The sequence below is a fragment of the Stigmatopora argus genome, chromosome 18, assembly GCF_051989625.1.
Source record: "Stigmatopora argus isolate UIUO_Sarg chromosome 18, RoL_Sarg_1.0, whole genome shotgun sequence".
Classification (NCBI taxonomy): domain Eukaryota; kingdom Metazoa; phylum Chordata; class Actinopteri; order Syngnathiformes; family Syngnathidae; genus Stigmatopora; species Stigmatopora argus.
In genome coordinates, this window is record NC_135404.1 from 2,360,884 (window position 1) to 2,388,839 (window position 27,956).

At 40.6% G+C, this 27,956-nt stretch overlaps 1 protein-coding gene across 2 annotated transcripts in view; it reads right to left on the bottom strand.

Moving 5' to 3' along the window:
- bms1 (BMS1 ribosome biogenesis factor) overlaps positions 1–19,502 on the bottom strand; it is a 57,185-nt gene extending 37,683 nt beyond the window's left edge. Inside the window, exons 1-11 of one of the 2 annotated variants that reach the window (XM_077625536.1) lie at positions 19,217–19,502; positions 18,595–18,772; positions 18,090–18,280; positions 17,840–17,919; positions 17,485–17,673; positions 17,213–17,355; positions 15,770–15,891; positions 13,530–13,723; positions 12,936–13,078; positions 11,383–11,969; positions 4,523–4,624 (exon numbers count right to left, since the gene is read on the bottom strand). In XM_077625536.1, coding sequence (XP_077481662.1) covers positions 4,523–4,624; positions 11,383–11,969; positions 12,936–13,078; positions 13,530–13,723; positions 15,770–15,891; positions 17,213–17,355; positions 17,485–17,673; positions 17,840–17,919; positions 18,090–18,280; positions 18,595–18,772; positions 19,217–19,235 — 1,948 coding nt within the window. In that variant the 5' untranslated portion in view covers positions 19,236–19,502. Of the gene's footprint in view, positions 1–4,522; positions 4,625–11,382; positions 11,973–12,935; positions 13,079–13,529; positions 13,724–15,769; positions 15,892–17,212; positions 17,356–17,484; positions 17,674–17,839; positions 17,920–18,089; positions 18,281–18,594; positions 18,773–19,216 lie in introns of both variants that reach the window. The other variant, XM_077625535.1, reaches the window with a different exon arrangement.
- Between the last annotated feature and the right edge of the window lie 8,454 nt (positions 19,503–27,956).

Consider the following 27,956-nt stretch of genomic DNA (forward strand, 5'->3'; position numbering starts at 1 on the left):
GACAGATACACGTAAATACAGACATATCACCAATTTCATCACACGCAGTTTCTGCGTGTGATGACAAGTAGGCTTTTTTGTGTTGTTGATAATGACGACAGGGCCTATGTCCGATTATTATTATTATTATATACACACATACACATATACAAAAACACATATATACACACACAGTAATACAGTGGTACCTCGACATACGATCGTAATCCGTTCCGAGACTGAGATCATATGTCAGCTTTTCGTAACTCGAGCGAACGTTTCCCATTGAAATGAATTGAAAACAAATTAATTCGTTCCAACCCTCTGAAAAAACACCAAAAACAGGATATTGGATTGGAAAAAATGTTTTATTTCTTCTAATTCACCATATATTGACAAAGTAATAAATAACGAGTGGTTTAATAGTAATGAAATGTGTTTAATAGAAATAAAATTAGACGCATGAATTCCAATTTTGTTTTAATCTTTTTACCTTAGTTCTACGGGTTGACACCACCCGGACGCTCCGCCGAAGTCTTCAAAACGAACGCATCAAGAGTTGTTTGTTTTTGCCTCCCCTTCAAGATGTTTTGAAAATGACGTGTTATTCAAGCTTTAGAATTAGCGCGCCACATCACTTGTAGGATTTCTTTCTTGATATTGTGTCTCTTGAAAGCATGCGGGTTCTCCGCATTGTACACCAGTAGCGGCTTAATTTTACAGTCACCGCTGGCATGGGCACACAACGCTAGCGTTGAGCGGTCCTTCATAGGTTTGTGCCCCGGTAATGCCTTCTCCTCTGCCATGATGAATGTCCACCTGGGCATCTTTTTCCCAAAAAGACCAGTTTCATCGAAGTTGAAAACTTGCTGGGGGATGTAACTTTCCTGGGTGATAATCAAGGCAAATGTCTTGATAAATTCCACCGCGGCTTTCGAATTGGAACTTGCCGCTTCCCCGTGTCGGATTACCGAGTGTATTCTAGATCTTTTTTTAAATTTTTCGAAAAGGGTTCTGAAGTTGTTGAAGGCTCTCCTTTCGTTGTTATGAAATTCATGTAAATTCCGCTGGCTTTTTCACATATGGTTGACTCGGTCACGCTATATCCTGCTAATTGTTTTTCCTTTATCCACAATAAAAGAAGGTTCTCCATCTCGTCATGAATGTCACTGCGCCGGTGGGAAATTATAGTTAGTCCCTTGGAAGGCCTCTTCTCCTTAATTGAGTCCTTCTGCATAAGGATGGTGGATATAGTTGACGGATTCCTCTCGTATTACCCCACTCTCATATTTTTCAATAATTTCGCGTTTCATGTCCATTGTCAACGGTCGCCTTTTCTTTGCAAAACTCGATCCATAGTATTGTTTACCTGGTATGTAAATGTAGACCAACGTGGGGGGGAAAACGGATGAGGAAATGCAAAGTCCACTTAGTGCTCGTAGATATATTTTATACACGAAAGAGATGCAAAAAAGCCATGGCCACCTGGCTTGGTCGCATCACGAAATTTTGATCCTATCTCGGGTGAATTATTCGATCGTAATTTCCGTCGTAACACGAGCATGTTGTATGACGAGCTGTTGTATCACGAGGTACCACTGTACCTCGATATACGAGTGCCCCGACATGAGGAATTTGAGATACGAATATTTACCTTGAGATTTGAGACAAATTTTGAGATACGAGCATTTGAGACAGCGAGTTCGCCAGGCCGCGAAGGATGCTTTATGATTTCACCATACTGTCTCTCGCCGCATCTCCCTCGTGCAAAGATCTCCATAAGCACTGGGCGGAGCATTGCATTTTTTCCGGGGTATTTTTTTTGCATTAGTCAGTGCAGAATTAAGGAAAACACAATGGATCCAAAGCAAGCTGGTGAAATGAAGGGTAGTGCAAAGGAAAGGCGTATGATGACAATCGACATTAAGCAAAAAATAATAGAAAAACATTAGTGTATGGATGACTGAGCTGGCTTGTCATTACGTATGGAGAAGCAGGAAGTTCGCCCCGAAGGCCGCGGTGGAATACATGAACCTCTTTGCCTTGGTTATTGCACAGGAAGGTTTAAATTTAGTGGAACGTAAGATGAATACTTTTTAAAAATGTGTAATTTAAAGTTCATATTACGTTAGGAGCGCATCAGTCAAGCTCTCTCGCTCTCCCTCCCCTATCCACTAACTCCCCGTTGTATAAAATAATGCCTAATTTTATTATTACACATCATAGCCACAAGTTATGGGAAGATAACTAGTTTGTTGCGTTACCAGAGGGTGGGAACAAATTAATTAGTTTTAGTTCATTCCTATGGGAAACGTTCATTTGAGTTACGAGTAAATAGACATACGAGCCCAGTCCCGGAACGTATTAAGCTCGTATCACGAGGTACTACTGTAAATGGTGAATTACAACCAATAAAAATATGTTTTTCCATTGTAAAATCCTGTTTTTTTGTGTTTTTTTCAGAAGGTGGGAACGAATTACCGTATTTACTCTTCGCCTGCACGTATACGCCGCACCCCTAAAATGGCCTTGAAATGTTTGAATTTTACAATTTCTGGCGTATAAGCCACCCCCTGCTTCCCAATTTTCACCTCCATATTCATGGTTTTAATGGAGTACAAATGTGTTACTTTGAAGTGGTATTTCTGAGATACCGTATGAGTCAAAAGCACATTTTTAGGGTCAATATCAAGGAAGTTAATATGCCTATCTTTGTAAATGCAAAATATAAAATTATTCAATTTAAAAAAAAAAAAAGTCTATCTGAATGAGAACCCAATGCTTTCTAATTACAGAAATGACAATTTTCTTACCAGACGTTTAAGATGTTGTGGCAGCCATTTTGCTTCTAATGTCGAAATATCTCAATTCTTTCGTCGGTTCATATTACTCCAATAGTTGTCACTTTCGAACAAAAAAAATTAAAAATCTAAGTGGAATTTTGTTTTATTTCAAAATCAAGGCTACTTGCGTCTGGCCAGTCAGAGCACGTTTAACTAGGTTTAGGTGGCAGCCCTCTAGCTAAGATGGCCGCCCCACCTAGGTAAGATGGCTGTGCTTCGAGCGAGCAGTGATGGGAATGTGAGTTTTTTCACGTTTTATGCAAGGTATGCAAGTTTTTTTCTTGAATTTCATTCATAGACGTCGAAATAATTTTTCTTTAGCGCTTTATCTGTTTATCTTTTCTTTTTTGAAATAAATGACCATATCGGGGGTAGTTGCTTGCGTCGTGACGTCACGACGCCATTCTTCAAGGCGCCATTTTGTTGTGACATCATCGCGCCATGGCGGCGTCAACTTGCAGTTTCGTGCATGTCGTGTTTTTAAGCGCATATAAGAAGTGCCCTGGATTCAGTCATCATTTTTTGTCCGATCCCCCCGAATGACGGCGAGCACGGTAATTCAGTGTGAGCCGCCATTCCGAGTGGATTGACAAAAGAAATTCAGCCGCTAGATGTTGGCGTCAACAGAGCTATCAATGCTAGACTGCGAACTGCGTAGGAGCAGTGGATGACAGAAGGCGAACATACGTCCAACAAGAAGGGGAGACAGCGCCAGACAACATACGCCACTATCTGCCAGTGGATCGCAAATGTCTGGGCTGATATATCATTTTCAACTGTGGTTTGAGAACTCAAGAAGTCAGGAATTGTCACTGAGCTGCCAGACAACAAATGCGACACGGACTCGGTTAATGACGACTTTGATGAGACGGAGCTTGGCGTGTAGGATCCAGTATTCGCCCAGCTGTTCAATTCGGACACTGCTAGATGAAGAATTTGAGGGATCCTTAGATGAGGAATGAACTGATAAAGAGAGCATTACGTGTTTCTTTTGTGTTTACAGTTGAACAAAGTTGGTCATATTGTGAATATATAAACGTCAAGAGCTGAATGTTGTAGTGCCTCATTGTGTACGTGGGAGCACGCACGGCTCACCCGCGTGAACAACATTGAGTTATTAATGCTATTGTTATTGCCTTGCACTATTACGAGTGTTACTATATTGCAATTGCACTAACGTGTAATGTACCATAACAGCATCAGAATGTTTTTACGTGTTTACTGAATGGAGAAAAAGTTCCCCTACACTATGTGATATAGATGTTGCACTTACATGTTAGACATTGCTGTTGTCAAAAGATAAACCGTGTCATGAAAATACTAATAATTTATCCCGGAAAAAATAAAACAGTTGATTATTCGTTTAGAGAGTGAATGGAGTTGTCAGAAAGCTTCTTTGTAATCTTTTAATAAAGTTTGACTGGTCTATCTGACTGTTTTATTGACATTCCCTTTAGCACAGCACCATTTAGTGGATGCATACCGTAACCCCAGCCTCTACTGTAGCCCTGTATAATGCGGTGCATTTTCGTCTCCAAAGCTATCGTAACCTGAACATTTCGTATCTTATCTCATAAGTAGAGGTATGGCTGTGTGTACATATAAATATATACATAATACGTTATTTTCTTCCAGAAAATGAATAAAATATTTGAAAGCAATAAAAGGAATAAAAACAATAAGAATCCATCAGTTGTTACCTGATCCATAAACTAGTTTTCGGAGATTGGGCATAGCTTCTTGATGGCGTAAAAATGCTTCCGATGCCTTCTGCTGCAGACAGTCTTTCCAACGCAGTGCCCCTGCAGAATAGTACAAAGGGCCCCGGAAGTTGGGAAGTTAACAATATATAAAAAAAAATATTGCAAAATGGAAATTTCCTGAACCACTTTATCCTCACTAGAGTCGCGGGGGTGCTGGAGCCAATTCCAGCTGACTTCGGGCCAGAGGCGGGGGACACCCTGAATTGGTGGCCAGCCAATCGGAGGGCACAAGGAGACAAACAACCATTCACGCTCACGCTCATATCTAAGGGCAATTTAGGGTGTCCAATCAGCCTACCATGCATGTCTTTAGAATGTGGGAGGAAACAGGAGTACCTGGAGAAAACCCACGCAGGCAAAACGCCACAAACATGCAAACTGGATTTGAACCCAGGTCTCCCACTGATGGCGAAATGTAACTGTATAATTATTTTATGTATTTTATTTTACATATTTTGGTTAAATACAGTCTTGGCCCGAAAATAAGACAACCCTGATTATAAGACCACTCCCCCTTTTTCAAGACTCAAAATATTCGAGAGAAAATAACATGTTATTTTACCTCAATCAAATCATGCAAAAAATTATCACATTTTTAATATCTGAACATTTAAATATGTTAACTAAAGTGCAATCACATTTAAAAAAAAATCATAAAATCATTTAGAAACTGCATTTTTTCTTTCCTTGGGTTAGCTCTGTGTCATACGAAAATTGATTTGATGGTCTGAAACCTGTGTGATAAATATTTAAAAAAACAAATCAGGAAGGGGGCAAATACTTTCTCACGGCACTGTATGTTGACTAATGTTGAGTACTTATTTATTTTTGATGTGTGCACTTCATGGTGAAGCTTTCAATCTAATTATATTTGTATAATGACAATAAAGGCATTCAATTCAATTAACCATCAGTGTTCAGCATTTGCTTTGAAAATACCAATGCTTTCTAATTACAGAAATGACAATTTTCTTACCAGAAGTTTAAGATGTTGTGGCAGCCATATTGCTTCTAATGTCGAAATATCTCAATTCTTTCGACGGTTCATATTACTCCAATAGTTGTCACTTTCGAACAAAAAAAATTAAAAATCTAAGTGGAATTTTGTTTTATTTCAAAATCAAGGCTACTTGCGTCTGGCCAGTCAGAGCACGTTTAACTAGGTTTAGTTAAACTCGGTAATAGATTACTGAATTTAAATATGCAAATAATTGTGTAATGTTTAATAACTTCACTAGATAGTCTATGGCAGGGGTGGGCAAACCGGTTATCGAGGGCCGCTGTGGGTGCAGCTTTTTGTTCAAACCGATCCAACACAGACAGTTTAACCAATCGGGTTTCTGCTCTTGAAGCACTTGACTGCAAGCCACTGATTGCACTTCTAAATAACCACAATGGTGGAAAGGTTTTCTGGAATAGTTTGCCCTATGGACAAAAAACCATGTAGGCTTGGTCAAAAAACGTTCGCGGTCTTACGATTAGCGCGACCATGTCTGGTCTACATTATCCACAAAAAGCAAGGGAATACTGTACCTAAAATGACTTTACAGTCAATTGAAAACAATATAGCACCTTAATTACAAGGATTTTAATTCATTGCTTGTTGAGGGTTTTTCAGGATGCACAGGGACATTGCTCCAGTTGGATTTGAAAACTATGTTTTAGAGATTTCTTTAAAACAAGGGTTGGCAATCCGCGGCTCCGGAGCCGCATCAGCTCTTTCATCCTTATACTGCGGCTCCGAACGGCTTGGAAAAAGTTTTATTTTTGTAATTTATAAGTTGTTAGGTTTGGGTTGTTAATTCATTTTCCCCTCCGTGTGTGCGTATGTTCACTTTTCACCCTTGTTTGTCCCTCCTCGCTTGCCCTTCCCTCTCGTTTCCAGCTGCGCGTCATTGACAATTATTTCCGGTCTTGTCTATATTAACCTCACGGATTGTTTATTTGTTGGACCGTCTGATTTACGCTACCTTGTTTCCACGTCTCCTCGTTACATGTTTCCAAGTCCCCTCGTTTTTTCTCCATCAGGATTGAGTTTACTATTTGACACCAAGTCTTTTGTTATTTTCTTTGTCTCCAGTTCAAGTTATTAAAGTTTCGTTTGGCCACTCATTCTCTCATCCATTCCGTGCTTCTCTGCATTTGGGTCCACTCCACGTTTCCCAGCCACGACATCGCCAAAGACGTATTTAATTGAAGTGTATTTTATTTGTTAGTTATTTAATATTTTAGTTCAAAATTTGAATATTATTGTGATCTTGACATATTAGAATAAATATATTTTATTGTTTTTCGTTGCTCAAAATAAACGTCATATTCGCGAAAGCCGCCACTTTCAACCAGAGCAAGGCCAAGTATGGAGAAATGTAAGAAAAGAAAAATATCTGAAGAAAATAGAACATTCAATGGGTGCCTGGACAGGTTCATTGCGCATTTACCTCTGATGAGGTAAATGATAATTTGTGGAGCAGAAAGTGTCCAACAATAAACATTAATAAACACTAATAACTGTACGACTGGCATGAAAGGGAAATTGTTTTTTAAAAATAATTTTTCTTTCTATTTAATAAATGCGTCCATAAATAAATAAATTAATTTTCGATGGCAAAAAGTATTTGCGGCTCCCGGCGTCTTCTTTTCCGTGGAAACGGGATCAAATGGCTCTTTCGGTGTTAAAGGTTTCCGACCCATGCTTTAAAAGAACTGAGGACAACAGAAAATATTGCTGCAGAAATTTTCAGCCCTTATTACGGTTTTCAATTGAATAGCTTTCTAGTGTTTTGAACTTTTTTTTTTAAATTGTGGTTTAAAATGGAGACTCAAAAGCTGAACAACATGGCCAAAAACGTATTCTAATTTATGAGCGTCTTGGGATAGTAGGGAGACAACAACACTGACATTCAGTCTTCAGCTCTGGGAAAATTGCCAGCCATATACAGTTGTGGTCAAAAGTTTACATACACTTGTGAAGAACATAATGTCAAGGCTCTCTTGAGTTTCCAGTTTTTTCCACAACTCTGATTTTTCTCTGAGTGATTGGAACAGATACTTCTTTGTAAAAAAAAACATTCATGAAGTTTGGTTCTTTTATGACTTTATTATGGGTGAACAGAAAAAAAGGTTTCAAATCTGCTGGGTCAAAATTATACATATAGCAGCACTAACATTTGGTAACATGTCCCTTGGCCATTTTCACTTCAAATAGGCGCTTTTGGTAGCCATCCACAAGTTTCTGGATAGCTTCTGGTTGAATCCTTGACCACTCCTCTTGACAGAATTGGTGCAGTACAGTTAAATTTGATGGTTTTCTGACATGGACTTGTTTCTTCAGCGTTGTCCACAAGTTCTCAATGGGGGTTAAGTCAGGACTTTGGGAAGGCCATTCGAAAACCTTAATTCTAGCCCGATTTAGCCATTCCATTACCACTTTTGATGTGTTTGGGGTCATTGTCCTGTTGGAACACCCAACTGCGCCCAAGACCCAATCTTCAGGCGATGACATTAGGTTATCTTGAAGAATTCGAAGGTGATCTTCTTCATTATCCCATTTACTCTCTGTAAAGCACCAGTTTCATTGATAGCAAAACAGCCCCACAGCATAATACTACCACCACCGTGCTTGACGGTAGGCATGGTGTACTTGGGGTTAAAGGCCTGACATTTTCTCCTCCAAACATATTGCTGGGCATTATGGCCAAACAGCTCGATTTTTGTTTCATCTGACCACAAAAGTTTCCTCCAGAAGGTCTTATCTTTGTCCACGTGATCAGCAGCAAACTTCAGTCGAGCCTTAAGGTGCCGCTTTTGGAGCAAGGGCTTCCTTCTTGCATGGCAGCCTTTCAGTCCATGGAGATGCAAAACACGCTTGACTGTGGAGACTGACACCTGTGTTCCAGCAGCTTCTAATTCTTGGCAGATCTGCTTTTTGGTGATTCTCGGTTGAATTTTCACCCTCCTGACCAATGTTCCCTCTAATTTTTCGTTGGTCTGGGCAGAAAGACAACCTCCCTGAGCGCACCGAGTACCAGTGTGAGCGACATCATCGGTACTCGGATGATTCGCCTAAAGACGTTTCGCCGACGGACGTTTGACAGACGGGCAGGTCGCCGAATGAACGTTCGGCCGAACGGAGGTTTCGCCGAAACGGGATTCGCGCGCTCGCCCCGCCCCCGGATCGTGTGTGTACAAGTTTTTCAACATCGGCCCGCGGGCCATATACGGCCCGTTAGGATTTTTAATCCGGCCCGCCGCCGGCGTTGTCCAAATTATGGTAAAAATCAATGATTCATTTCCCTTTGCCGCTCATCACTCTCAATTTATTAGTCTACCATCAATGGCAGCCCGGGAATAAGCACTCTTGGGCGGGCATGGCAGCCCGGGAATAAGCACTCTTGGGCAGGCATGGCAGCCCGGGAATAAGCACTCTTGGGCGGGCAGATGTAGCAGAACCGAGCCGTAAAATGACAGCAATCGGGTCAAATCCATCCTAAAACAGCATTTAATGATTAAATATAAATACTGGAGCTCTTTAGACATTAGAACCGAGCCCAGGGAAGTGAATTCCTCGGTAAAATGTCGTGATGGAGGAAAAAAAACGCCTATATACGTCCATTCGCCAAACGGCTCAAAATGCTCTCAAATTCGGTCAAATCCAGCCGAAAACAGCGTTTAAGGATTAAATTCAAATACTGGAGCTCTTTGGACATTAGAACCGAGCCCTGGGAAGTGAATTCCTCAGTAAAATGTCGTGATGGAGGAAAAAAAAACGCCTATATACGTCCATTCGCCAAACGGCTCAAAATGCTCTCAAATTCGGTCAAATCCAGCCGAAAACAGCGTTTAAGGATTAAATTCAAATACTGGAGCTCTTTGGACATTAGAACCGAGCCCAGGGAAGTGAATTCCTCGGTAAAATGTTGCGATAATGTCGCGATGGAGGCAAAAAAAACGTCTATATACGTCCATTCGCCAAACGGCTCAAAATGCTCTCAAATTCGTTCAAATCCAGCCAAAAACAGCGTTTAATGATTAAATACAAATACTGGAGCTCTTTGGACATTAGAACCAAGTCCAGGGAAGTGAATTCCTCGGTAAAATGTTGCGATGATGTCGTGATGGAGGCAAAAAAACGTCCATATACGTCCATTCGCCAAACGGCTCAAAATGCTCTCAAATTCGGTCAAATCCAGCTGAAAACAGTGTTTAATGATTTAATACAAATACTAGTATTTGTATTTAATCATTAAACTAACAAATACTAGTATTTGTATTTAATCATTAAACTAACGAATACTAGTATTTGTATTTAATCATTAAACGCTGTTTGAACGTTCATTCGGCGACCTGTCCGTCTGTCAAACGTCCGTCGGCGAAACGGAAACGTCTTTAGGCAAATCATCCGGTCACGACATCATTGCTCGCTATGGGCACACCAGTATCACACCTGCCACAAGCAGGTGCATGTCAATGTTCCCTCTAATTTTTCATGTAAAACATGCTGTAAAACACGAAAAACATAAGAGTGGACAGAGCTACTGCCACTGGCTGCCGCTTAAACGGCGCCATCATGGGGAAAGGGGTAAAAAAAAAAAAATTACTGCGCGCCATATGATTGCTGCTGCGCAGAGAAGACGAGAGTAGTGCGCAATTGCGCATGCGCGCATCTTAGAGGGAACATTGCTCCTGACCAACTTTCTCTCAGCAGCAGGTGATAGCTTGCGTTTTTTTCCTGATTGTGGCATTGACAAAACAGTGCCATGCACTTCATACTACAAACAATTGTTTGCACTGTTGCTCTTGGGACCTGCAGCTGCTTTGAAATGGCTCCAAGTGACTTTTCTGACTTGTTCAAGTCAAGGATTCGCTTTTCAGATCTATGCTGACCTCCTTTGACTTTCCCATTGTAGCGTTTGCATCCAATGAGCCCTATTTAAATGGCCTCAGAGAAGTCACCAGCTGTAGTCATTCATAATCACTCACAAGAAGTTAAGAGGCCATGTTATGAACCTCATTTCACTGACACAACTTTCTACGTCACCAAAATTGCTAATTTGTGTTGCAGTATGTGTATTTTTGACCCAGCAGATTTGATCACTTTTTCTGTTAACCCATAATAAAGTCATAAAAGAACCAAACTTCATGAATGTTTTTGTGACAAAGAAGTATCTGTTCCAATTACTCTATCAGAGAAAAATCAGTTTTAGAAATAACTGGAAACTCAAGAGAGCCATACATTATGTTCTTCACAAGTGTATGTAAACTTTTGACCACAACTGTATGTAGTCTGAACCAACATTGTTTATTATCATAAAATGATAAATACTTCTATCACACAATTTGCATCCATTTTCTGAACCGCTTATCACCACAACAGACGCGAGGGGTGCTGGAGCCTATCCCAGCTGACTTCAGGCCAGACGCAGAAGACACCCTGAATCAGTGGCCAGCCGATCGCTAAGCACGAGGAGATGGACAACCATTCACACTCACACCTAAGGTCAATTTAGAGTGTCCTACCAGCTCAGCCTATCATGCATGTTTTTGGAATGTGGGAGGAAACCGGAGCACCCGAAGAAAACCCATGCAGGCCCAGGAAGAACATGCATACTCTATACAGGACTACTGACCTGAATTCGACCCCAGAACTGAGGCCGACCCGCTAACCACTCAGACCCAAGCCTGCTCAGGCATAAAATATTTCTCTGCTAATTTAAAGTCTTTTTTAATTAAGTCAAATTAACTCAAACTAAATAAAAAGGTCTTTAAAAAAAATCCACCAAATTTAATTATGCAATTACCTGATTCTTCTTCTGCTGCTGTTTCCCCTTCAATTTCAATCGGTGTCGATTTAACTGTGGTTTGACCTGCATCATCTTGTGATAACTCATCATCTTGTGATAACTCATCTTGTGATAACTCATCATCTTGTGATAACTCATCATCTTGTGATAACTCATCATCTTGTGATAACTCATCATCTGTGTCTTGATCACTATGCTCTTCATCCCCAACACCTACATCAGCTTCTTCAGAACAATGTCCAGAGTCTTCTGCTCTTCCAGCCTCCTTTTCATCCCGACTCATCTCAAGGTCATCCTCACTATCGGCAAAAACAGGAAACTCAAAATCCAGCTTCTGCTTCTTAACTCCTGGGCCATCCTGAGTACTTATATGTTTGTCAGCTGTCTCCTTTGCTAAACTGGAGACCTTTTTATGTTCATCTTCCTGCTCTCCTGGGTCTCTTTCTTCATTCTCGCTATTTTCGTCATCACTGGAGTCACTTGCATCGCTTTCACCATTATCAATGTCTTCAGTGAAAATCACTTTTCTCCTCTCTCTTTGGCTCATGTGATCCCAGATAGACTCCTCAATGTGGCCGTTATCTCTGCTGCACCCACACACACACAGAAAATATATCAAATATAACAAAGACATGGCAAAATTCCAGTTTAATATACAAACATATACACACAATCATAAACGGTAATACCTTGAGATACGAGCTTAATGCGTTCCGAGACTGAGCTCGTATGTCAATTGACCCCTCTCAAACTAAGTTTTCCCATATAAAATAACTAAATAAAAATTAATCATTTCCCACCCTCTATAAAAAAAAAAAAAAAAAGGAAATGGCAACGTAAAAACAACGTCTGCTGGGTTGATCGCAATAAGTAGCGTGCCGGCAAGAAATAAAACCTGCCACTCAAGCGGTCTGGGCCATACAAAATTGAATTTAGTGCACAGACAAGGCGCACCGACCGATTGGGCGCATTAACCATTTTAGAGAAAATTTTAGACTTTTAAGTGCGGCGTGTTAAAATACGGTACTCCTATATAAGCCGCTTTTGTCGGACAAAAAAATGACTGAATCAAGGGTACGCCTTATATGCGCATAAAAAGTTGACACGCACAAAACTGCAAGTAATAATAACCATAACGTCATGACGCCAATGTCGCCCTCCTCTTCCCGGACATGTGAGAAGCTCTGTCGGAGGTGTGTATACACGTGTATACACATACATATATACATAGACGTATACATATACATACATATATACACATATACACACACACACATCTGTTTTGTTCAGACACACATTTATATATATATACATATACACATACATACACACACACACACACACACACACACACACACATATATGTGAGAGAGAGTGAGAGAGATTTCAATACTTTATGCTTATAGCTGTAATATTTAATAGTTTTACACTTCGATAATTTTACTTGTATTTCTGTATAGGCACAAAGACGTATTGTGGTACTAATAATGGACCTACTTTGCAGTTTTTCAATTATTGCGGCCATGTTTTAAAAACTCAGATTCATTCACCTTTTCTCGGCTGAGTCATCTTCGGAGCCCAGTGTAGCAGAGCCACTGAAAAGCGTCACTTTGCTGGTCGCCATCTTGGCATCTATTGTCGCATGCGTGTCAATAAGGGATTGGACAAGCTCCAAGGTAGGCCTCATCTCCTCCTGTGCCAAAGAATTATTCCCACACTTAACTCATTCCCAAACTTAAATTTCAATTGAAATACAATGCCTAGAAAAAGTATTTGCCCCCTTTGATTTTTGCATTTTTTTTTGCATATTTATCACACACAGGTTTCAGACCATCAAATCAATTTTCGTAACACACAGACAACCCAAGGGAAGAGAAAATGAATATTCCTTTTTACACAGAGGGCCATGTTTGGATTTTTTTCTGCCTTGTTAAATAAAATCATTTAGAAACTGAATTTTCTCTTCCCTTGGGTTGTTTGTCTCCTCCAAAATTGGTTTAATTATCTGAAACCTGTGTGTGTCATGAAGTTGCTAAAAACACAGAAATCAGCAAGGGGGCAAATAGTTTTTACGGCACTGTATATAACCTGGTAATGAAATAAAAATATATCATTTTCAGTATAAGTTGACTTATTGGACACACTTGCTCTTGATTAACTTGGAATGCAGGAAGGTCGATGTACACAGCATCTTTGTCATACACCACTCCACCAACTCCAGCCATGGGAGCATAAAGGAGTCGCTCTTTTTCATTTAGTGCCCTTTTTTTCTGAGCACCCGGAAGCGGACATGGGTCAGGCAAAAAATTCACGTCAGCAACCTGATAGTCTCCAACACCTGCAATAAAGAGATGGCACACCCTGCATTAACGTATTTTCACACTTATAGGGCGCAGTTAAAAGTATAAAATTTTCTCTAAAATGGACGCTGCACCCAATTATTCGGTGTGCACCTTGTGTTTGGACTAATTGAAAATTCTGTATGACCCTAAACGCTTAACTGACTGGTTTCATTCCTTGCCAACACACTAGTTACTGTGGTCAACCCAGCGGACGTTCATGTTCTAGTGGTTAAATGAGCAGAACCTAAAAATAGCCTGCCCGGGTACTCCAAGCGTTATAGTAAATCAATTCAAAACATCCCAGACGAGTGGAGACGCAGTTGAGTTCCGTGTGATTGTAGCGCTTTTAACCCCCAAAACACTCAAGACAAACAAACAACACCTTATAGCTTTTCAGAGGAAAGGCCTGACATAAATGACAACAGGATATGGTGAAAGCTTGGAAAATAGACTCAAGCCATGGATTGAACACGGAAGAACAGCTGGGAGAAGCATTTGGCGAACGGTTTGGGAGTGATGGTGTCAGGTGGCAAACATAGGCAGCATCGCACGAGTTATGCGGCGATATGGAATGGATTGTCAATGTCTGGGCCAAAGTGTTGGCGAGCACTGTAGCTTGAGCTTTCGTCAAAGCTGGAATAACTATTACGAAACCCCACGGCGACAACTCTGGCCCTGACAATGTGATGGACCCAGCATTGTTGGCAAACTCGCCCACTTGGCCGAACACTGTCGGATACAGAAGATGGGGACTTTGACAGATTTGTAGATATTTGAATACTTTGACCGATAGTACCACGAATAAACATTGCGTCAATAAAACACAATTAAACTCAATTTTGCTCCAATTACATTTTAAAACATATGCTAGCACCAACATTGCAGCGCCTCCATTGCGAAGCGCCTTTTCTATGGGCAAAAGGCAGAACTTTCGCCCGCAACTGAGACAGCACCCTATCAGTCGGTGCGGCCTAAAGGCGTGAAAATCTGGTACCGTATTTACACATCTATAAAACGCACTGCCCTAAAGGGCGCAGTCTCAATTGCGAGTGTATTTTAAGTTTTTTTTTGTCAATACATGGGGCACTTTGTTTTAAAGGACGCGTTGCTATGGTTGTGCTAACATGACACACAGCATAGCACATAGCATGCATGTTTTAAAAAGGGCAACAGGAGCAAAACTGAGTTTGATATTGTTTTATTGACGTAATGTATATTCGCGAAAATATAAGTCAATGTATTCAAACATCTACAAATCTGTCAAAGTCCTCATCTTCTGTATACGACATAAAGAAATGGCTAACAATGCTGTGTTCCATAACATTGTCAGGGTCAGCGTGTTCGTTGTGGGATTTCGTAAGTGATTCCAGCTTTGAAGAAAGCTCAAACAAACTACAGTGCTCGCCGGCACTTTCGCCCAGGCATCGACAATCAATTCCAAATCGTCACGTAACTCGTGCGACGCTGCCTGCCTGTCTTTGTATGGAACCCCGATGTTGGCAGCCATCCGACATTCATCACCCCCCAAGCCGTTCGCAAAGCTGTTCCTCCTCGCTGTTAAATTATGTTCGAGCCATGGCTTCAGTCCATTTTCCAAGCATCCCTGCATTCTGTTGTCATTCAAGTCGGGCATTTCCTCTGCATCGGTCTAAAGTGCTTTTTCTTTGAGTAGTGTTTTTGAGGGTTAAAAGCGCTACGAGCACACGGAAGTCAAATGCCTTGCCACTTGCCTAGGATGTTTTGAAGGGATTTACCATAACGCTTGGAATACGCGGGGAGGCTATTTTTAGGGTGAATGTCCGCTGGGTTGATAGCAATAAATAGCGTGTCGGCAAGAAATAAAACCAGTCACTCAAGCGGTCAGCGTCATACAAAAATTTGAATTTAGTGCACAAACAAGGCACACCAACCAATTGGGAAAAATGTAGACTTTGAAGTGCGCCCTATAAGCGTGAAAATACGGTACTTCGTTTTTTTACGTGATGAGAGAATGACTTGATTTATATGGAACATTTTACCAGTTTCAAACAATCTTTTCATACCTGGAATATGAACCTGGCTTTTGTTTTTCAAATAGGTGCCTCGCAGGTAGCCATAAAGCGACACTCTTCGATCACATTTGAGGTCCGTTCTGATCTTTTCAGGGTCAGTTAAATCCTCCATGCTATTTGGAGACAGGGAGCGAGACTTTTTTAAGTATACATACCCGTATATATACAGTCGTACCTCTACTTAAGAATTCCTTTAGGTACGAAATGTTCAGGTTACAAAACCCTTCGATATGCAAATGATTGTCCCAATATACGAAAACAAGATCCAAATTACGAAATCCCCCAAAACGTAAAGGCATTTCCTGTACCTGTTATTTTATTTTGAAATTGTCCCGCTAACATTGCTTCCTGCTTTAGTTCCACTTGGAGACTCCCACAACAATTCTGTTTTGGCTGCCATTTGTTGTCACAGAGTTCTTTATTTAAAATTATTGATGCCAATGAAATGAATAAGCGGCTCCTGTTGTTCATTTAAAACAGAAGATAAGTGCGGTTGACTGATATTGCAAGGCAATGCGGCTGGTCATAACCAACCTACTAGCATAGCTATGAAAGCAGAAGGAAGCATTGAAAGTGACAACACCTTGGCATGGCCTCTCTGAACTGAACTGAACGACTGTTAGTCCTTTGTTCTATTTAATGCAAAGTTGTTCTGAATTCATAAATTGAAGTTGCTTAGATGTGTTTTTGTGTTCGTGTGTTGTTAGCTTCCTCACTGTACAACTGCACGAATAGAACATGTTTTGCATGCTTATTACTTTAATACATTAATAATGATATGTACCGTTTTCATTTTTTCCGCACCATCCTTCCCTCGATATGTAAAAATATACAGATATATCTATATCTCGATATTATTGGCATTTTACATGTATATTGGAATATTCACCAGGAATAGATCTGTTCCAGGTGATGTCAACCAATTTCCGCTGACTTGCTACATTAATAACATTACTAGATATTTCGCCAATTGGCTTACCAACAGTCCTTGATTAGTGGATACAATATAATTGAAAACAGTAATTTTTCCATTTTACCCGCATACATTTTGTTCCCTCACAGACCTATTTTTTCCTGTTGTCACTAACTTTCTCGCTTACAATATCAATGAATGTTTAGTTTCTGATGAGTGGTGTGTTCACCTAAGTGCATGCCAAATGCATTATTTCAGGCCACTACTATACGTATGTCAGTTAAACAATACAGCAATCACATGCACATCCTATTTGAGAAGTCACACATCTCTCTTTGGTGAGTACAGCTTATATACTTCAAATATACTCCCAATAAAAAAAAAATGTCTTACCATAATTCAGGGCAATTGCCAACAAATGAGCAAATTTTGGGAGTATTTTTACTTTCACAAAAACAATGCATAATGGTGCATGGGGACGAAAAATTTTTCATAAGGTATTTCTGAAAAGGTCGTCTTACCGATCAACAAGCACATAAGGATGGGATGTCTGCCAAACCAAAGGACGAAACTTCATGACAGAGATAAAGCGGCCAAGGTTCTTCACCTCCTGTGTTTGATACTCGCCGTATACCATACCAGACAGATAAAAGAGCTTGGCACCCTAGTTTTCAAACAATAATAACATTAACAGAGAAGAAACTGGGGGGTTAGTAGCTTCCTTTGGGACATTTTGACATAAGCACAGACTCTACAGATCTAAATCGACTGAAAGAAGGAAAATGTTATTTACCTGGTAGACCTCCGTCCAGAAACGATGTTTAAAATTTTTCTTGGTCTTCCTTAATGTTTTGTTGTTCTTAAAAGCATCAAGGTGAGTGAGCACACCCATAATACGTGGATAACCATGCACTTGGCATATGTTAAGAAACTCAAATGTTTCCATTTCAAAGCCAAAACTGGCATCAATCAACATCAGAACCTGAAAGTGACAGACATGATTTATCGCTTTACATTGGAGAATTAAACCTTTCCTTTTCAATGATTGAAATTGTTCAATTAGAATCAATTGATTGAAACAATCGACTCTAGGGCATTTTGCAGTTTGTTTCCTTCATGAATCAAAGGCCTGTTTATTCAAAACATACCAGGTCAGCCACCTTTGCAAGGTCGATCATTGTATTTATGTCATTGTTACACTCCATAAAAGTGAGGCGGCGCTTCTTGCCTGTAAAATGTATAAAGAGAAATCAGGGGCCTTAATATAATAAATAGTTTTTAACTTAATTCGAAAAATATTAACAAATTAAGTTCTAATCATTTAAATAATCAGGATAACACTGATTTTACAGACTCCTCCAGTAATATAGGTAATATGATCTGTCAAACCAAGCCCACCTGAGACAATAGTTACAGGGCCACATATGTCTCCAAGCTTCTGCCGCGTGAAGTTTTTGATTAGGCAACGGATTAGGGTGCTTTTTCCAACTTTGGGAGGTCCAACTACTACAATTACTATTGGGGGAGGCTCCAGGGGTGTCCGATCGACAAGTGGGATGTGGTGTTTTTTCATCTTTATATCCTGCGCCCTGTTGTAATAAAGAAACAAAAAACATATATAATTATTGCTTACGAGTGATCGACCGATAATCAGTCAGGCCAATTATCAGGACTGATATTTGGACATTTGATGGTTGTCAGGATCAGCCTTTTTTTTTTAATCCAACCGGGCGATATGAAATCAATTTCAAAGTGGGTTATTTATGCGCGCGCACACGCGCAAACACACATGTATACATCATACACACAGTGTGTGTGTGTTTTTGTGTACACACACACATGGCAGAAAACAATCTTACATTGTATTGCAACAAATTATTTGGAAGATGAGAAAATTACTGACCTGTGGAAAGTCTTAGCCATGCGTACAGCGGACTGCACTGTAAAGGCTTTGGGGTTACGCTTGCGTTCATCCGTCTCTGTTGAGTTTCCCTGCTTCTTAAGCTTCTTCATTTCTGCCTTTGGTCCACTGTTCTTGTGCTGATGTTTCTTCTTTCCCTTAAATTTGCTATCCATTTTGTCTACAACAATAAAATCAGAGCAGACATTCACCAAAGATGAACTAAAAAATATTAGCCAAAGATTACCTTGGAGTAAAATGATATTAATAAACGTTTAAAATTATTCCGTGGTACCATGTATTTTTGAGAGCCACATTTCGAATCGGCATTATGTCAAGCTTATTGGCAAATGTAGAACTAAAGATGTATCCACCAACTAAGAGTAACTGTCGTTGAACTATAAGGTTGAAAGGCTAGCTGATCTACATACACATACAATGCACGATTAGTTAACGAATGGAATAAAATTTGGCACCACAGCAATTTCAGTGAAACGTGTTGCAACATCCAAAACAAAAGAACATTGTTACAGCCATTCTTATATTTCTGGCCACAATAGTGACTTACCGACTAATACTAAAGGTTAAAAAAAAATAAACGTATATCGCCCTGTTTTCTACTCACCGGGAATTTCCACAGTCATTCACATAAAATACTGATGATTCTGTTATTTTGGTTTGCGAGCATTAGGTTACTCCTCGACAAAAATCAGGACCTGCCGGTTTGTTGGCAATAAATTTACCAAACGCAACTAACTACGGTAGCTATTTCTCAAAAAGGGAAACATGCAATTTTAGTAGGCACAATGATCCCCGCAAATAGAAAACCTGGCACCACGTTGATCTTCTATTAATACGACCCCGCAGACACATGTATTCTATGGCTCTTCACCCGGAAATTAACGAACTATTTCTTCTTCGTTCAGTAAATGGTGGATTACAAGCAAGTGTAATTTGCACATCCTCCTAGTGTACAAGAATATGTAGCACCCATACTTTCACTAAGACGTCAATTTAAAGTTTCTCAGTGCTTTCCTGACAACCTTAACTGACTCCCCTTTGCCCGCTACCCCAAATAAACTATTTTGTGATCATTCACCCAAACATTGCTTGGTCAATAAGTGCAACGTAACATCATGTTATGTGTCCAAACACCTCACGGTTTCTGGAGTTCTTCCCCAGCAGATAAAGTACGTAGTTCAAAGTTAGCAATTAAAAAATAAAAGTAACCTCATGAACTGGAAAAAAAGAGATGGACCTAATGGGAAAAATACTAATAAGGAAAATGTAAATGTCGGAAGTAGGAAAAGGCCTCAAAATTCTCGAGACATTCACCTTTAATTTTCTGATTTACTTCTACATATTTAATACTAATAAATACAACAAACTGCCAATCTATATGTATTTGAAAGATGATATGAAGTACATTTTTTACTATCCAAGCGTTAGTTGGTTGTCATGGTTACTATAAATCGACCACTAGAGGACGGTGTTGTATAAAGAAAGTAGCTGAGACTAAAAATGAAAAGAATGGATCAGGGAAAAACTCTGAAAGACTGTGCCGCCCCCTTCTTTCAAGTAAAAGAGAGTGTTTTGTTCTAAAACACAGAACTTACAAGAATAAAGAGATTCCTGTCTTTTATCGTAAAAAAACAGTTTTGTTTCTACTCTTGCCGCCCTTTAGTAATGAGCAAATAAAAATCACAAAAATGCTGTAGTATGCATCCTCGGTAGTGAATGAGTCGGTAGTGTCTGGGTAACATGTAAAACGCATGGAACAAATATTGGGGTTTGAATTGATTGAACATTTGGATGGTCCATTTCCTCTTCGCCAAGAGTTCAACACATGAGGTTTCCAAAAACTATTAGAAATGTAGAATTCTCATAGGACAGACCAGTCTTCCTCTTAATGTTCATCTAACCCCAAATCTGCATTCACACCAAAGTTTAACCGTCGCACAATGCCATACTCCCCTTATGCCCACCACCCAACGCAATTTTGTGTTTATACAGACTTTACATTAAAAAAAATTAAGCCTGCGAAACAAAACAACTCCCGGTTCACTTCTCATCTCATCTCATTTTATCTCATCTTATTTTCTAATCCGCTTTATCCTCACTAAGTTCACAGGGGGTGCTGAAGCCTATCCCAGCTGACTTAGGGCCAGAGGCGGGAGAACACCCTGAATTGGTGGCCAGCCAATCACAGGGCACAAGGAGACAAACAACTATTCATGTTCACACTCATGCCTAAGGGCAATTTAGACTATCCGATCAGCCTACCATGCATGTCTTTGGAATGTGGGAGGAAACCGGAGTACCCGGAAAAAACCCATGCAGGCCGTGGGAGAACATGCAAACTCCACAATGGCGGACCGACCAGGATTTGAACCCAGGTCTTCCACTGTGAGGGCGAAGCGCTAACTACTCAGCCGCAGGGCCGCCCTCCGTTCACGTAAAGAACAATATATACAGTCGTAATTCTACTTACGAAAATAATTGGTTCCAGAACTTCTTTCGTAACTTGAAAATTTGGTAAGTAGAGCAGTACTTTCTATGTGAACTCTCTAATTCGTTCCCCGGTCCTCACACAACTACCAACTAAACCAGGGGTAGGGAACATATGGCTCGGGAGCCATATGTGGCTCTTTCCATGGGTGCATATGGCTCTCCACTAACCTGTGAGGTAAAATATGGAAATCACTGGTGAGAGAGCTGAGTCCTGAACGCACTAATAGGAGCGTCACTGTGGTGTTGACAGTACCTGTACCACCACTTTAATCACAATTTTGTGTTTTATTACTCTTCTGCATGCATGATATCATTGATACTGATTTATTAGCAACAGTATAACAATGTTGTCAAAAGAATTCAGACTTTTTGTACTTTAAAAGTGGTGAAATGACAAAAAAAATCACACATTTTCATGTATTTTTGCTTTTCAATTATGAGAATGGCTCTCAAGAAATAACATTAGAAAATAGGAATTTTCTATGGCTCTCTCTGTCAAAAAGGTTCCCGACCCCTGAACTAAACCCTTTAAAATTGGTCAGCGGCGTCAGAAAGCCATCCAGTAATACATTTTAGACTTTTACGTGTGCCGTATATGTGTGTGGGAAAATATGTGCCGCAATGCATTTGTACGTTTATTATCGCTTAATAAGGGGAATTGCAGTCATTAATAGGGGGAGCATTTAGCCGAGGTGGACAGGGCATGAAACCCGTAACTTTTGTGATAAATTTTAGACTTTAACGTGTGTCCTATGTGTGTAAATATATGCCATGTTGCATTTCTACGTGTCTTTTTTAAATCGCTTAATAAGGGGAGCAGTTAGGCGAGGTGGACAAGACCTGATATGCGCACGCGGATTCCCCTTTGACCCGATCGCGTCAGAAAGGCATACACTTTGTAGTACATTTTAGACTTTTATAGTAAGGATAAAACACTTCAGGAAATTAACAAATGAATGAATGAATGTGTGCCCTATGTGCTTTGTGTGTGTATTTGTAAATATGTACCATGTTGCAATTGTACAGTTTTTATCACGTAATAAGGGGAAGTGCAATCATTAATAAGGGGAATATCTAGCCGAGGTTGACAGATATCTAAGAGAGAATGTGGTTGTTGTGAGACAGCCAATGAGAGCCCAATAGAGTGTAGCGAGGTTCTAAAAGATGTTTAGTGTTTAGATGTTAAAGTGAGAATCAATGCATCCGCGACAATATTTTCAAAATAAAATAAGGAAATACATGTACTTTTTGTGGGATTTCATAACTTGGATCTTTTTCATATCTCGAGGCAGTCATTTGCATAAAAAAGCTTTCGTAACCTGAAAATTTTGTACCTAGAGGCATTCGTAGGTAGAGGTATGACTGTATAATATACCGTAAAACCTCTATTTGAGCGGCATCTCTATTTGAACGGCACCTCTAATAAAACGGCACCTTGGTGGAAGAATTGAAAAATAGAACGGCACCCTCTAATTGAACGGCACTACGGGAAAAGTTTTTTTCTCAACCTGAGAAGGTGGTCAGATGGCAAGCGCCTTCTTGCCTGCGATTCATACTGTTGTCACATTAGCGATGCCACCAAGAAGTAATTGAAGAAGCTCCATATTGATGTGGCCGTGATTCCAGGAGGCTGCACCAAATTTAAACAGGAACGCCCCATTCAAGGTCAAAGTCCGACAGTTCTACGAGAACTGGATGTTGCACGGCGAGAAGAGCTACACCAAATTCAGCAATATGCGAGCACCAACCGCTCTCGATTGCCAGATCCATTGTTTCAGGTCAGATGGCCCGATTCAGACTGGTTTGCAACTTCTCCAGCAAGCGTGAGCCAATGCTGGCGGCGATGAACGTGAACTCACTCAGACGCCCGACGCTGATGCGGAAGGTGATGTGAATGACGGGGACAGCTACAACAGCGACGTGTCACTTGATTTTCACCAGTGAATTTGTAATTACTTACCAGTAATCGCCTTGTATTTGTGCCTTTTGTTAAATAAATATGTATATGTTACCTGGTTTCTCTTTTCATCCATAAAATTTACCGCATCTTCTCAAAATTCTGATCAGCTAGTAGAAAATTAGAATTTGAAGGGCACTACGGGGGAAAGTTTGAAAAATAGAACGGCATGCCGTTGAAATAGAGGTTTTACGGTATATATATATATATATATATATATATATATATATATATATATATATATATATATATGTATCAGTGGCGGGCCGTCAGGGCCTTCAAGGCCTTCTCTACTGGCCTAAGAAATATCTGAATCATATTATATTTTGTCCATCAATACTTATTATTCCAAATGGTCTGTTAGCTTCCTTTCATTGCTTTTCCCCCTGGTTGCACTGCTTCCAGATGTGTGTTTTCATATTGAAGCATTTAACCAATCACATTTCAGCCATTATTTGTTGCCAGGATCAGAAATCTGCCTCAAAGCCTTCACAATCAGTTCTGCGGGCTCTGCTGCATTAAACTAGTCTGTTGCTTTTAACCAATCAGATTTCGAGTTGGCAACCCCACAATGCTTTTTCATACGCATTGGCATTTTGCTGGCTGGGATATGTCATTGCTTTCACCAACTATGATTGGCTAGTAGGCGGGCCAAAGCCATAGTGAGGCAGCCAGAGATTGCAAACTCCACCCACAATGGCCGACAGAGCAAAACAAATGGATTTTGTTGCATATTTGCTCACAAAGCTATTTTACAGACGGACTTTTCCAGAAAAAAAGGACATTATTAAGAAAGGGCGGTCAACTCCGAAGCTAGCAAGCCTGTTACAACCGGAAAAAGGGTGTGTGCGCCACTTTCAGTGCGCTAACTTAGCTGCACAAGCAAATATATTGTTGTGTTGATTTAAAGCCATTTTCAAGACGGACTATGCCGGAAATATGACAGGACAGGCTCGACTTTCATCATTAGCTTCGATGGCGATAGCAAAGAAGGAAGAAAGAAAGGAGGATGGATATTGTGTACAGTTAAAAAAGATTTTTGGTGAGTATAATATGGCTTTATTCCTAAATAATATTTCAATTGTGGGCCCAGTTCTGATATCTGAAAAGCTCCAGTGTTTGTATTTAATCACTAAATGCTGCTAGGAAGTGGATTTTACCCCAGTTTAATTTTTGCCGTTTCGCCATTGACGTCCATCGCTGTCTTTTCCCGGGAAAAATCACCCCCCTGGCCTGGTTGTAATGTCTCAAAAGCTCCAGTATTTGTATTCAATCAATAAATGCTGCTAGGAAGTGGATTTTACCTCATTTTAGTGCATTTTTTGCTGTTTCACGTATGGACGTATATGGACGTATCGACGTTCATCGCTGTCTTTTTACCGGGGAAATGATACTCCGGGCCCGGTTCTGATGTCTAAAAAGCTTCAGTATTTGTATTTAAACAATAAATATTGTTTTCGGCTGGATTTTACCCCATTTTCGGGCAATGTTTGCCCGTACGCCATTGATGTTGATCGCTGTCTTTTCCCGGGAAAATCACCCCCCTGGCCTGGTTTTAAAGTCTGAAAAGCTCCAGTATTTGTATTTAATCATGAAATGCTGCTAGGAAGTGGATTTTACCCCATTTTTGTGCATTGATTTATTGATTGTTTTCTATGTGTCGCAGCTGTAGCTGCAGTAGAGGTTTTATAGCCATAAAATAGTTTTTGAGGGTTGGATTGATACGTTGAAGGCGCTACCAGAAAATGCACGGACCGCCACTGAAGCACATATATACATACATACATAAATGTACATGCATGCATATGGTAGGTCTTACCACTCATCCATTTGTTTTGGGGTGCAACTTCTCATCCGCCTGTTTGCGCTGGGAGAGGACAGCACCGACCCCCACCTTCGAGGCGTCAACCTCCACCTGGAACTGCAATTCAGGGTCTGGGTGGGCGAGGATGGGAGCAGAGGTAAAACGAGACTTCAGATCAATGAAAGCCGATTCCACTGCGTCCGACCAACATTTCGTGGATGTGAGTGCTGTGAGGGAGGCGGCAACGTGGCCATAGTTCCTGATAAAACGCTTATAGAAATTTGCGAACCCCAAAAAGTGTTGTTACACCTTTCTCCCTTTGAGGCTGGGCCACTGAGATACAGATGACACTTTTGTGGCATCCATCCGCACCTCCCCGTCGGCCACTACATACCCCAGAAAGGTTGTCTGGGGAACATGAAATTCGCATTTCTCATCCTTGACGTATAGGTGGTTTTCCAGGAGGCGTTGCAACACCTGGCGCATGTGCTGCCCGTGCTCTTCAAGGTTACGTGAAAAAACCAATATATCGTCCAGATAGACGAATACAAACTGATTGAGCATATCTCAGAGCACGTTATTAATCAGTTACTGGAACACCGCCGGGGCGTTGCGGAGGCCGAAAGGCATCACTAGGTATTCAAAATGGCCCAGGGGGGTGGAGAAGGCCGTCTTCCATTCGTCCCCCTCCCGAATCCGGATAAGATGGTAGGCATTGCGGAGGTCTAGCTTTGAAAAATTCAGGAACCGTGCAGCGGGGTAAAGGCCAAGTCGATGAGCGGTAAAGGGTACCTGTTCTTGACCGTGATCTCGTTCAGGCCTCGGTAGTCGACGGAGAGGCGCAGCGAACCGTCCTTCTTGTCGACAAAGAAAAAGCCAGCCCCAACAGGGGAGAAGGATGGGCGAATTTGTCCTGCTGCTAGTGCATTGTGTCTTTCACAAGATGGAGAACTACTACAGTCTGTGACCGAGGTTGAAAATATGCAAAGTCACTCTTCCAAGCTTATCCGCACAGTCCCTCAGTAGTCTGGAGCTGAAGAATCAACAGTAGCAGAGTACAACCCGTCGACCCCGTTTCCGGCCTAGTAAGCGCCGACAGCTCTTCCATCGTATCGGGGAGGGATCTCACTTTCCCTATAATAATAGATGGAATGGTTGGTCTGAAGCGTTGGTTCTTCTCCTGGCACTTTTGTCCAGCACCGAATTTCCAGCGCCATTGAGGTGTTGCTCCTTCTGATGCATATTGTTCACAGCTAATCCCATGTGTATGACAGCGTAGGCATGGCTGAATGGTTCCCAAAAAGAAGTAGCAGAAAGAAGCCAGGCTAACAGAACAAAGAAAGTTGGAAAAACATTAAAGTAAAAAGTATGAAGTACAAAGTAAAGTAATAAAGGAATGTAGTAAGAAATAATAATAAAAAAGATAGAAAGACTGTAAAACACAAAAAAACAATAAGAGTGGACAGAGTACAAAAAAATTCACACTTCCATCCGGTTATCATGTCGCATTTTATGTTGTCATAAAGAACATATTCAATGTTTGTACCAGGCTTTATATTAAGAGCTTTAGTTTGACCACGTGGCCAATGTCAGATACTGCAAGGTTTATCAAACACGTCTGAGACTTCATTGTCCATTCAATGACCTGGATTAACTGGCTTCAGCACACAAACATCGTACTATACTTGTGTTTTTGCTTGTTATTGAGACATCATATGCTTTACATTGCCGTGATAGCACAGAATACCGACCGAGGAGGGGTTTCCAAGGGATTTGTATGGATGGCAGATTTGCCTCCTAATGATCCGAATGTCACGGCTCTACTCCCTGCTGACCTAGACAGACTAAATTTGGCTGCGCACATTAGGTCCCAGAAGGGCCTACATGTTTTTCCTCAATGAACAATCCCACGAGTCTAACTTAAAGTTATTTGGATGCAGTTATTCTTGTGTTCTGGTGACCACCAGAGGTATACTTGAAAGCAATGTAATTATTGACTTTTAATTTAATTGCGTTAGGCAGGTGACTTGTCAGCACGTCCGACTTACAGTTCAGCGATCAAGGGGGTTAGGTGGGTTCCAACCTTCCTGTGTTGTGTTTGCACGCTCTCCACGTGCCTGTGTGGCTACTCCAGTTTCCTCCCATATCCCAAAAACATGCATGCTAGGTTGGTTGAGCACTCTAAATTGTCCCTAGGTATGAGTGTGAGCGTGAAACATCTCCTTGTGCCCTGCTGGGAAACAATTTGTCCCCCGCCTACCTCCTATAGTTGACTCCAGTATCCCCGTAACCCTCCTGGGGATAAGCAGAATTGAAAATGAATGAATTATGTTTTTATTTTGTAAAATACTGTAGAGCTTTATAATTATAAAATGCTACACAATCTATTAATTTATTGTTTTATACTTGGGCTTTGAACCATTTAATGGCATTTTCATTTATTTCAATTGCGAAAGGTAATTCTAGATACAGGTACATTGCATTGAGTGCGTGGTCAAGATATAAAATAAACTCAGAAGTCATGGGATTTCTGTAATCATAAGAAAACAAATATTATTTTTTACAATATAAGTGGGTCTAACGATGATAATCAAACCACATTTATTGAAAAATACTGTTTATACACTGTGTTTCACATTGAATAGAAAGAGACTAGTCCACGGTGGCACACGCCACACACACAACTAAAGTTAGTTGATAAATTGGTTCAATCAGATTGTTGCAGCGTTTTTGAAGGAATAATCCGTCATTTAATAGAGATGTCCTGATGTTTAGAGTGTGATATAAGGGAGAAGCAACAAGGGGATGAATGACACGAGAACAAAGCCAATAGTTCAACCTCACTGAGCCTGGTTGTTACCTCTTTTTGTAAAATGGACACAATTGGCAATTTTTTAGTTTCACAGAAAAAGCAACCACTCCTTATATCTAGGCAGGTCGCGATAACAATTTTTAGAGAGGGATATATTGTCACATAAATTATTTCTGATATATGATAATAATGTTTCATCTTCTTCCATTTATCTGACGTCGGGTCGCGGGCAGGGGCAACAGAATTCAGCAGGTAAGCTCAGATTCCCCCCTTCAGCTACT